At 43.6% G+C, this 12,226-nt stretch overlaps 1 protein-coding gene across 2 annotated transcripts in view; it reads left to right on the forward strand.

The window, feature by feature from the left end:
* The window catches only part of PRKCQ (protein kinase C theta), a 145,912-nt gene that overhangs the window by 118,428 nt on the left and 15,258 nt on the right, over positions 1-12,226 (forward strand). For both annotated transcript variants that reach the window (XM_062211424.1, XM_062211425.1), the window contains one exon: positions 6,156-6,294. In XM_062211424.1, the coding sequence (XP_062067408.1) occupies positions 6,156-6,294 (139 nt within the window). The remainder of the gene's footprint in view (positions 1-6,155; positions 6,295-12,226) is intronic.

The following is a 12,226-nucleotide window of genomic DNA, read 5'->3' on the forward strand; positions in this document are numbered from 1 at the left end:
AAGAGGCATTCTCTAAGATGCAGTAAGCCTGGTTTGGATTAAGTGAGCTAGAAAATATGCAAATTCTAGAACCTCCCTAGAATATAATGGAATAATGGAAAAGGACCTGAAGATTATTTAGTTGATAATAAAAGTACTCCCAAACTGTATACATGAAGCAACTTCCAAATGCTTCCACATGAACCATCTCGTTCAGTGTCACAGGGACCCTGTGAGAAAAGCAAGGTAAGCACCAGCATCCCCACTTTATGATGAGTAACCAGAGGCAGGAGGGGAGTGGCACGGCCGAGCTACTTAACCATGCACTGGGGTTTGGAAGCCACGTTGACTCCTCCTCTGCCCCTTCTGAATGGAAATCTTTGCTTATGTTGACCACATAACCAAATGAAAGGCTTCCCCTTAATTCTCCGCTATACTCGATCCACTGGTGGGCTGTTCTTTGAGCAGAAAAATGCTTGCAGAGACAAACCAGGGGCCTGGGATTCAGAAGTTCTCCTGCACGTCCTGATATCCTGAAGAGGGTATGTCAAGAGGGAGCAGCCAGATGTGCCTCACTGGCCTTTAGGTTCTGTGGCATCTCCAGGTGTCTCCTGGGAACCCGACAGGTCTTCCTCTGCCCTCCATCCCCGCCCTCATGCAGTATGCATGGCAGCTTCTGGACTTTTCCTGTCCCAACTTAGACCTCTCAAATCTTCAAGACTCTTTATCTTACAACCCTTAACCAAACCTGGCTCACTTTAGAAGGCAGATTGAACATTTGAAATGAAGTTTATTATTCCTAGCCTGAGACCCAGAGAACATTTATTTTTAGAATCACTTAAGCATATCCTCTTATATCTTAGCAAGACCAGTGTGATGAAGAAGTCCAGGTGAGTTTGGTATAAAGGGATGCCAGAGAGGACAAAGACTCAGTCTGCCTCTTCACCCTCTGGCGGGCTGTATGGGCTGAAATAAATCATATTACCTCTAAGAGCTTTTGTTCTCCATCGGAAATAAAAATCTGAATAGAATTAGTAACTTCAGACTAAAGGGCTTCTGTGCGAATCACATGATAAAATGCATCTGTAAGCAAGAGAATCCAGTGTAAATATTAGATATTATGTTCATTATTCTTAGGATCCATGAATAGCTTCACAGCTGGATATCTGGCTCCCTAGAAATGACCCCCAAACCAATCTGCCACCAAATTGCTAGAAACATATGTACATGGCTGTTAATGATGCAAATATGTTCATTATGGCAGTAATTCAAAATGATATCAATATGGCAGAGCATGTGGATTATATAAGGAACCTGAAACTTTGGTGTAAGGAGTTAAACAGCACCCTAGTTGGACTTGCTGGAATACAATTCCTAAGTTACAATGAAATTGTATATTTAGATCCAGTGAATGATCAGGGAAATGGGTGGCTAGCATTCTCTGATGAAACGACTTAGATGTACTGCACATCCTTAGTCATGATAATGGGAATTCCACAGCTTATGATTAGGATGACAGAACAGAACTGACACAGCTGTGAGGTGTACTCCAGGCCTCCCAGTCAGACAGAAGTTGCCGGTAATGTGTTGGTAAGAGGGATCACCAAGCTCTAGCTAACTTACTTTCATGGAAGATGGAGAATACACAAAAAGGGGACAGTTACTCATGTATTAACTGCAACTGATAATCACCAGTCGGTGATGAATTCATTCAACAAAGACTTCCTGGATACTCGGGCATGCTATAGTTTTTTTCAAAACAGCCATAATACAACAAATAGCAAACAAGGCAGTGCCCCACCCTCATGACACTTCCAGTTAACAAGGAAGGGAGCCAGAACAGGGAGGGCAAGTTTAGAGGAATATGGATATTTCAGGAGTGCCAATAGTATGATTCCATGTATATAAACTTTAAGAACTGGCAAAGCTGTGATAAAAATCAGAATAGTAATTACTTCTAAGATGGGCACTGTGGGTAAATGTTTGGGAAGAACCTGGAACCATCTTTTTGGCCATAGTTTATTTTTTTTAATTTTTATTAATATAAAGAGAACAGATTTCATAAGGACAGTCCTGAGAAGCGTTCTCTTCTCTCTCCCTCTCTCCCTCTCTCCCTCCCCCAACCTCCTTCCTTCTTTCCCTTCTTTGTTTCTTTTTTTTATTTTTATTTTTTTTTTTATTTTTGACAGGCAGAGTGGATAGTGAGAGAGAGAGACATTCTCTTCTCTCTCCCTCTCTCCCTCCCCCAACCTCCTTCCTTCTTTCCCTTCTTTGTTTCTTTTTTTTTTATTTTTATTTTTATTTTTTTTGACAGGCAGAGTGGATAGTGAGAAAGAGACAGAGAGAAAGGTCTTCCTTTGCCGTTGGTTCACCCTCCAATGGCTGCTGCGGCCCGCGCGCTGAGGCCGGCGCACCACGCTGATCTGAAGGCAGGAGCCAGGTGCTTCTCCTGGTCTCCCATGGGGTGCAAAGCTTGGGCCATCCTCCACTGCACTCCCTGGCCACAGCAGAGAGCTGGCCTGGAAGAGGGGCAACCGGGACAGAATCCGGCGCCCCGACCAGGACTAGAACCCGGTGTGCCGGCGCCGCTAGGCGGAGGATTAGCCTGTTGAGCCACAGCACCGGCCCCCTTCTTTTTTTCTTTAAATTTTGCAAAGATATAATTTCAATCCACTCTGTAGTCACAGGCTTAATGTACCACTAACCATCATATTCAATAAGCAAAAAGTAGAAACACTACAGTTCTGCAGGAGTATAAACAAGGGCTAAAAGCAACAATCAAATCATAAGATGTCTGTTTCATTCCTATTTTTTTGTATTCTGTATTAACTACAACAGATCAGAGAAAACTATATAATATTTGTCCTTTGGGGACTGGCTTATTTCACTAAGCATAACAGTTTTTAGATGCATCCATTTTGTTGCAAAGACAGAATTTCATTGTGAGTAGTATTCTTCTCTCTCTCTCTCTCTCTCTCTCTCTCTCTATATATATATATATATATATAAAGAAAATGTAATATATATATATCAGTCATCAGTTGATGGATATTTGGGTTGATTCCATATGTTAGCTGTTGGAACCCTTCTTTATCTTAATTTGATTGACTGGATTCATAGTTGAGTATACACATTTGCAAAACCTATCAAATTGTGTGTATATATGATCTATGTGTTTGTGCATAAAATATTATAATTGAAAACATGGAAGGCTGTAACTGTAGCATTGCCCAAAATATTATTCACTCAATGCATACTTTTCCCAACAATTCTACTGTAAGGAGCAGCAGCTTTGTCAGATGTTTGAGCAATATGGCAAGTTCTTTTTCCAGGATGCTTGCCTTATGACATGAAACCTCTTGTAATATTGAGGCCAAGCTGTTGCTTCTTCTTTCTGTACATAGTTGGATGATTCTTCCAAACAAATGAACACAGAGAATATGAGTATCAATGAAGTTACATGAACCACTTGAACATTTGTGTAACAAAAGCTAGACGTTATTAAGAATCTGGAACCAAGAAGGCAGGCTGATCAGAAACGAAGGCAATTTCTCTATTACCAAGTTTCTTTTGGGGTTTATGGGAGTGCTAGTCCCAACCACTTCATTTTTCTTTTCTTTTACAAACTGGTCTTCTTTTTCTCCAGGGGCATGCTGGGACAAGCAGCCCTAGGTATCTTCCCAATTCAGGCACCTACCAAAACAGATTAGTGCCCTATATTGCTATTACAGTATCTTATAAGAAACCAGTTTGGGCTTGTTAACCACCTGTGGTCTAGTCAGCTGGAGTGGAGGGAATAGGTTACTTACCAGACCCTTTGGGAACAAAATGCTTGGGAAGGGAACCTGCGAAAAAATTCTCCCAGATACAGTAAGGGATCAAAACCATGGCTATTCTTACTTTCTCCCAAGTTGTCTTAGCTCCTTAAGGAAGAGAGTGGCAGCCATCACCAATCACATATCCTAGATTTTATAAAGTGAATTTCAGCAAGCTTAGAAATTCATGGACAGATGGACAGATCACATAAAGGCAAAGAAAGCTGAATGCTGTAGGAAAAACTCAAATGTATAAAATTGCATTGACTAAAATTGGTCAGATAAAATTTTAAAGAAATTGATGTCAACCTGAATTGTCCTTTTTAAAAATTAATTTATGCATTTATTTTACATTGTGTCTGAAAGGCAGAGAGAGAGCTAGAGAAATCTTCCACCCACTGATTTGCTCCCTAAATGCCCACAACAGCAAAAGCTGAGCCAGGCTAAAGCCAGGAACCTGAATTCAATCCTGGTCTCCAGCGTGGGTGGTAGAGACCCAAGCACTTGAGCCATCACCTGCTGCCTTCCAGTCCAGGCACTTTGATGTGGTATACAGACATCCCAAGTTGTGTTTTAACCATCATACCAAATGCCCACCCCTGAATTGTCTTGTAAAGGTCAATTTCATAGTCACAGGGTGAGAAATAAGTGGGATAATGTCAACTTATGTTTAATAAAGACTCCTTGAAGATTTAGTTTACAGTAAACTCAATGTTGACCATTATCGTGATGAAGGCCCTAAAACAACTAGAGCAGTACGTTAGGCAAGAGGGTGCATACAGAAGCTGATAAAGCCCCCTTCCTCTGCACTAATCAGATGATCCAGCTGGAGGGTACTAGCTCCATTCTGAGCACCTCATTTCAAGAAGAAAATGGACAAATTTGGGGTATTTGGAGGGAGGAGCCAGAACATTGAAGAGTCTGAAAACTACATCATGTGAGGATCAAAGTCCCTTAATTTGATGAAAGAAAGATAAGAGAAAATTTGATATCAATTTTCAAATATTCAGAATACCACATGTAATAATAGAAGAAAGAGTCCTTGGACCAAGATATAAAAATCACAGAGAGGCATAATTTGGCTCCTTTTGTAAAAGCTGCTTTATGTGTTTGAAAGGCAGAGTCACAGAGAGGAAAACGCAGAGCTGCTATTTTGCTCCCCAAATGACTGCTGTCTGGAGCCGAGCCAGGAAGAAGCTACAAGCCTGAACCTCCAATATGGGTCCCCTATGTGGTTGGAAGGGGCCCAGGTTATTTGATTCATCTTCTATTGCTTTCCCAAGCACATTAACAGGGAGCTGGATTGGAAGTGAGGCAGCTGAGACGTGAACTGGTGTTCATATGGGATATGGGTGTTACAGGCAGCTGTTTAACTCTGCACCACAATGCCAGCCTGGCTTATTTATTTTTCAAACAAACACTATCAATTACGTTTACCTAAGAATAGAATGGGCCATTTTAAGAGGATAGTATTTCTCTAAGAAGGGAGGAATTTGTTGAGGTGGTGTCCAAATCTCAGATGGACTCTGGTCCTAAAGGCATTCTTTGTTAAGAATGGACTTCAGTTGGACTTGTAATTAGGTGCAGTATAATTTATTCACAAAGAAACAAACAGAAATGTACAGGAAAATGGTGGAAAGTAGTATAATTTTTAGGCCTTTCTCCCTCACCTTTACCCCCAGCAGAAGTTTTGGGGTAGAGTCTCAGATTGGTGCTCAGTCCTTCTTATATTGAGCAGTACTTTTGGGTAAGACAGAAAAAGAGGAATTAGCAACAGCCTCCCACTCTGGAAGAACCTGTCTTGTCCATACCCTCTCTCTGTGTGTGAGTGGATCCAGGTGCAGGCTGTGTAGTATAGACATCAAGAGGGTGGATACAGAAGCTGATAACGCCAAACGTCAGCACAACATGATGGGTCATTGTCAGCTGTCTCTCCATATCCAGAAGGTGTATTTTATGAAGGCTCCTCTTAAAATGAAAGATGCTACACTGGAGAGATAGCAGTACAATCGTGCAATCTCTTAGCACCTACTGAGTCACCCATATAAGAACTATAGATCTGAAGATGTGTCAGGTGCTGAGTGGAGCTAAAAGGACTCAAGCAGGCTGACCTGGTTCAGCGAGGGCTGTGGGATAGTCCTGAGCAGGAGCCAGGAGTCAAGGAGTCAAGACCAGGAAAGGTGCAAGGAACAGTGAGCACCCTGAGCAGGCTGTGGCCTGGGGAACAGAGTTGCAAGAGGGGGAAGGGACCCCCCTCTCTGAGCTGTGCTGAGAACAGCGACCATGCTTCTGTGGCAATCTTACTTGAACAACATTGCATTTCTTGAAGTGAGCTTTTGCTTTGCCTTTTTCATTTTCTAGGGACCTGAAGCTAGACAACATCCTGTTAGACAAAGATGGACATATCAAGATAGCAGACTTTGGAATGTGCAAGGAGAACATGGTGGGAGATGCAAAGACAAATACTTTCTGTGGGACTCCTGATTATATAGCTCCAGAGGTAAGAATGCACTTCCCCGAGGCCCTGCAACCTCCCTCCCCAGCTCAACACACCACTGCCTCTTCTGCCCTTCAGAGTCAGAAGGTTTTACTTATTTCGGTGCAGGACTGCTATTTGCTTTTCTAAGTATTTCACGAATGCGGTCACACATTTTCTATTATTATCTGAGGGAGAATGCTATGCATGCTAATGATGACATCTCTCCAAAGCCTTAAATCACTCACTGCTTCCCTTCAGTCATGACTCTGACCCATCATCCCCAGCCTCCAACCATATTCACTCTGTTCAGATCAACCAGAATGAGGAGCCCCTGGTGAAGAGCTGGATGAAAACAGGTATCCCCTTGGACAAAGTGGTTTCATTGCAGGATCAGAAGGCCTGAATGGTAGTTCCAGGCTGCCACTGTGTGAGCATGGATGGATTGCCAAAGTCTCCCTGATCCCACTTGCTTGTCTGTAAAATGGATCTAACACTTGTGTCACAACATTGTCATAAGAATTAAATGAAAGAACATACAAAATGCAAGCCTCACACCCCACCTCTGCCAAAATAGTAGCAAATAACAACAATGATAACAAGGCATGTCTATGACATTCTGAGCACCCAGAGGAATGGCACTTGCTCAGAAGTCACCCATCCGTCCAACTAAACACACCTCTTCCCTTTTAAGAGAATCTTCTCCAGTTGCCCACCCCAGGGAACTTAGAGACTCTCTTACCTTCTCTTCATATAATAGTTCCTTCTCTTCATATAATAGTCTCCTGGTTACTCCTTACCTTTGGCTTTCCCTGCACAACCAGGTATTTGCACTAATGTGAGGAAGGATTTCTCATTCAATCTGTAAAACATTTTTTTAATTTCAAAATAATTATAGCTTCACAAGACTTTGCAAAATAGTGCAGAAGCATCTGCTATAAGTACCTTTTACCCAGTTCTGCCAGGGGCTACATCTTACATAGCTCTGGAGCTACATAAAAATCAGGGAGTTAACACTGGTTGTATACCATTTCCTCACAAGGTTACATTTTTTAAAATTCTTATTTATTTATTTGAAGCATAGCAGGGTCAGGGGGTGGAGGTCAGGAGGCAGAGCTCCTGTGTGCTGATTGACTTCTCAAATGCCTGCAACAGGCAAGGATGAGCCAGGCTGAAGCTGGGAGCCAGGAACTCAGTCCAGGTCTCCCACATGAGTGGTAGAAACTCAGTTACTTGAGCCACAACCTGCTGCCTCCAAGTAGGTATCCATGCAAGGCGAGACACAAGTGTCTTCACTGCCAGGGCAAAAGCCCACTCCACATGGGTAGATTTGCATGATCTTATTTTCTTTCATATCCAAGGACCTGTTGTAGTTGATTAACAAGTTAATTAATGCATAAATGGGGGCAGAGTTGTCTGATAAAGACAGCAATGGATCTCTGATTTCCTGGGTTGTAAAACAATGGTGGCAGCAGATCCTTGTCACTGCCAAGTAAGTGGCAGCCCAAGCCTGGGAACTTGAGGATTTGCCCTGTGATTGTGTGGTATTTAATTTTAATTTACTCTTAAAGACAAGGTTAGCCCCTGTTCCATAAGAAATTATGGCTTTTAACTTTCAAGGAATTGTTGAGCTCACAGAGCTCGGCTCATTGATTTAATAACTTCCCGATATTATAGGAATCTGTGCATCCTTCAGGTTAGCACAAATACAGATATCAATGCAGATATCAATATCCCAGTTGAAGGTGAGGCCAAAGATAATTAAGGCGCAAGCGAAGGAGTCCCAGAGGAGTAACTTAGTTCATCTACTAGATTCTGCTTAATAATAATTCTAAATAGATTCACTGTTCTAAGAACACATCACTGTCATCCTCAGCAGAGATTCCCTTTGTCATCCTTTCAACCTCACTGCTGCTACCTCGATTTCTTCCCTGTCTACTTTGGACGTCTTTGTGTGTCTGCCTTCCTCTGATTCACTGTTGTCTGCAAAGACTGTGAATTACCTCCTTTCCTAGGAAAAGTTTTCTTCCTGCTTCTGTTTCTTTCCGCGTCTTCCAGAATTTAGCTTCAGCCACTTGCTTCTCTCTCCTCACTCTTTCATATTCAGTCATGCTTATGGAACCCATACTTGCTGCTCTTGTCTTACTGTAGCTGCTCCCTGAGTTGTTCTACTTATGGCTGGTGGTTTTAACACCAGAATCAATGTGAGGAACCCATACTTCTTGCTCCAGACCTGTATGTCCATGTTCCTGCTTGAGATCTCCAACTAAACACCACAGAACTTTCAAATATAACAAATCTAACGCCTACATACTGGGGCAGGCATTTGGCACGACAGTTAAGACCCCACTTGGGATGCCTGCCTCACATCCTGGAGTGACTGGGTTTGAATCTCAACTCTGCTCTAATGCACACTCTGGGAGGCAGCAGGTGATGGATGGCTCAAGTACTTGGGTCCCTGCCAGCCATCTGGGAGACTCAGATTGAAGTCCAGGCTCTTGGCTTCAGTCCGGACCAGCACCAGCTGTTGCAAGCTTTTAGGGAGTGAACCAGTAGATGGGATACCTCTGTCTTTCTGCCTCTCACTCTCTTTCTTCTTTTCAGATAAACAAAAAATAATTCTTTTTAAACTTCACTTCCTCTGTTGAGCTTGCTGGTTTTGCTTTCTTGGCCAATTGCATGCCAACCATCCAGTTGTTGAGATGGAGAAGTATATGAGTCATCCAAATTTTCTCCTTTCTTACTCCCAAACCCAGTCAAGAGCAAGCTTTCTAAAACAGCCTCTCACACCTTCCCTAATCTTGTGACTGAATAATGACTCTCCCTTCATTCCTTCTTTTCCCTCAAAATGCATCACTTTGATTTATTCCCCAAAGAATCTCCAGTTCCACCCCATCCTTACTCGTGTTAAACACCAATATGTCTGCTTGCTGTGGGCCCCAGCCACACCCTCCATCGCTTTCTCTGCCCCTTTCCATCACCAGTGCATCCTCTCTGTGTATTTCAAACATTTTGGTCATGCTTCCTCTTCAATTAAATAAGCATTCCCAAGATATATTTGTCTATATCTGGGTCACTGACTCTAGAGTCTGTGTGTTATATAATATGCCCCCAAATGGACATAATCTGGTTGAACTGTAGATGAGATCAACAAGAATTTTAAGTAACTAAATTTTATTCCATTTACTAATAGCGTACAAATGCTTATGCTTCATTAAAATCATAAGATTGAATAACCTTTTTTACATCTTCATTGAACACTTAGGACTCTAAAAGATCTAATTCACTGACTTCGATTCTTAGTCTTCATGGCTGTCATTGCTAGTAAAGAGACCTCACAAAGCTACAGTAGAATAGGACTTAACAATCTGTGCTTTAGGCAAGACTCACTGCAGAGCACAGTGGATATGAGTTCATCATTCAAAGCAGTGGTTTTGATACATTCAGTAATGTTTGTAGCCAGCCTCTCACTGACTGATGAACTAATGAATTCATCATTGCTTTGAACTTTGTCATTTGTCGCTGACAAAGAGAGACATCAGCTCTGCCGTTTTCTGATGCTCTGCTTAGGTCTGCATTACTTATTGCAATATTATATTCAATCCAATCCTCTTCATAGATAACTTTTTTTAATTAATTAATTATTTTTTTTGACAGAGTGGATAGTGAAAGAGAGAGAGACAGAGAGAAAGGTTTTCCTTTTTGCCGTTGGTTCACCCTCCAATGGCTGCCATGCTGTGGCCTGCGCATCGCGCTGATCCAAAGCCAGGAGCTTCTCCTGGTCTCCCATGCAGGTGCAGGGCCCAAGCACTTGGGCCATCCTCCACTGCACTCCCGGGCCACAGCAGAGAGCAGGCCTGGAAGAGGAGCAACCGGGACAGAATCCGGCACCCTGACCGGGACTAGAATCCAGTGTGCCAGTGCCACATGCAGGGGATTAGCCTATTGAGCCACAGCACCAGCCCATAGATAACTTTTTAAAAAAGATAAAAATGTGTATTTTATTTCTTTGAAATAAAGGCAAAATGACAGAGAAAGAGATTTTTCCATCTGTTGTTTCACTCCTCAAATGGCCACAAAGCCTGGGACTGGGCCAGGCCAAAGCCAGGAGCCTGGAACTCCATCAGGGTCTTCTACTTGGGTGGCCAGGATCCAAGCACTTGAGCCATCTTCTGCTGCTTTCCCAGGAGCATTAGCAGGGAGCTGGATCAGAAGTGCAGCTGCCAGGACTCAACCAGACACTCTGATGGGGGATGCCAGCATCACAGAAGGCAGCTTACCACGCCGACCCCTGTAGGTAACAAGTTAAGGACTTCTCACTTTGTGAAAATTAATCTGGTTAGAATAGAACCCACCACAGTAATACACACTGTGATTCGTGGCAAGTAAATGAAGGAGCCCAGTCATCATCAAGCTCCTTCTGTGTGAGGCTCCCCATTCTGGCTTCCAAACACCTCCTTCAGTGTGATTTTCTCAGCAATGACATCCATGTCACTCTGGGGAGTAAATACCCATAAAACCGAAACTGTTTTCTCATTTCAGATGTTTGGTAAAAGAATATAAATACAAAGTCTGGTTTTCCTCCCACATCTCATGGGATGACCTGAGTCACCCCTGGGAGTGTGTGCCATCTGGAAGCCCACTGTCCTACCAAGTTGCTAGATTTATACTTGTGATGTGCAGAATCCATCACCCCAGTGCTTTAAAGAGTTCCAGAAATCCCCATTATTAATTGAATACAAGCCAAAATCCTGAGTCAAGGTCCCTAACAATATGTCCAGGCACAGACAAGTGCTGACCTTCCCCAGCTGGGACAAACTGTGTCTTGTCTACTCCACACAGCCTGTGTCCTTGGCCTGTGGTCACCCCCACACCCACAGGCATCTTCCCCTAAAGATACCCCTGCCTTCATGAAACATTCTGCTGTCTCCTTGCCACTGCACCCATGTTTCTCTCCACCAGGGATTGTGACTTACATACCCTGTATCTTGTCTCCTCGCCACAGCTCAGAGCAGGCCCCCTTCACCTGTTTCCTGAATGAGTGACCCCACATGTCCATCTTGAAGCCTGTACTGGATTCCTTACCTCTTGGGCTCCCTACACAGCAGTCCTCTCCAACCTCCCCATTCTGCACCCAACAAAATCCTCTCCACTTTGCAAGGCTTCACTCCCATGCCTTCTGCCTGTGTGAAGTTTTCCTTTCTCTCACTCATTCACCCTCTGCCTTCTCCCACCTCAAAAACGAAAGACAACTCAGGTGTCCTGTCCTTCCTCTGTCCCTTCGAGGCACTGTCATCGTCCTTCCCTGCAGTTGTAAGTACATGCTGCCTTGTGTTGTCTTTGTGAGTCTCCAGTTGTCAGCTCCCTATTAAAGTATATGTTCCTTCAGGGGAGGGACTCTGTGGGTAACAAAAAGCCAAATCAGCAAGGAATTAAAAAGATAGGGGTGCTAGACAGCTGGGACAAGGACCCTGGGACTCATCTGGAAGATGCTAATCGCTCCTTTCTGGAGAATTGAAATCACAGAAATGAACGCATATTAGAGCAGCACCAGGAGCAATGCAGGCAAAGTGCACTGTGCCCCCAGCAGCCAGCGAATGGCCTCACCAACTGTAGACCTAAAGCTCCTCGCAGAAGCCCCACTGTTCCTTCTGCCTTCCCAGTTCAGGAGCAAAGCGGGTCCCATGCACAGCTGGAAGTCCAAATTCACCTGGGCGATGATTAGGCAAACCGTGAAGTGGGGCAGCTTCCTGCTTTCTGATGCACACAGTGAGTCCGTATGGGATTGCAAGCCCTGGAAGCAGCTCTCTAGACAAAGCAGGAATCCCTTGGAAACCAGAGCGCTATCAGCCCTGTGTGGCTACCAGGCCCGTGAGCCACACTTACCTCAGTAAGTGCATCAGCACAAGAGCCTGGGAACAGCTTAACTCAACAGTCTCCTGAGGCTCCTGGCTTC

The sequence above is a fragment of the Lepus europaeus genome, chromosome 14 (assembly GCF_033115175.1).
Source record: "Lepus europaeus isolate LE1 chromosome 14, mLepTim1.pri, whole genome shotgun sequence".
Classification (NCBI taxonomy): Eukaryota; Metazoa; Chordata; class Mammalia; order Lagomorpha; family Leporidae; genus Lepus; species Lepus europaeus.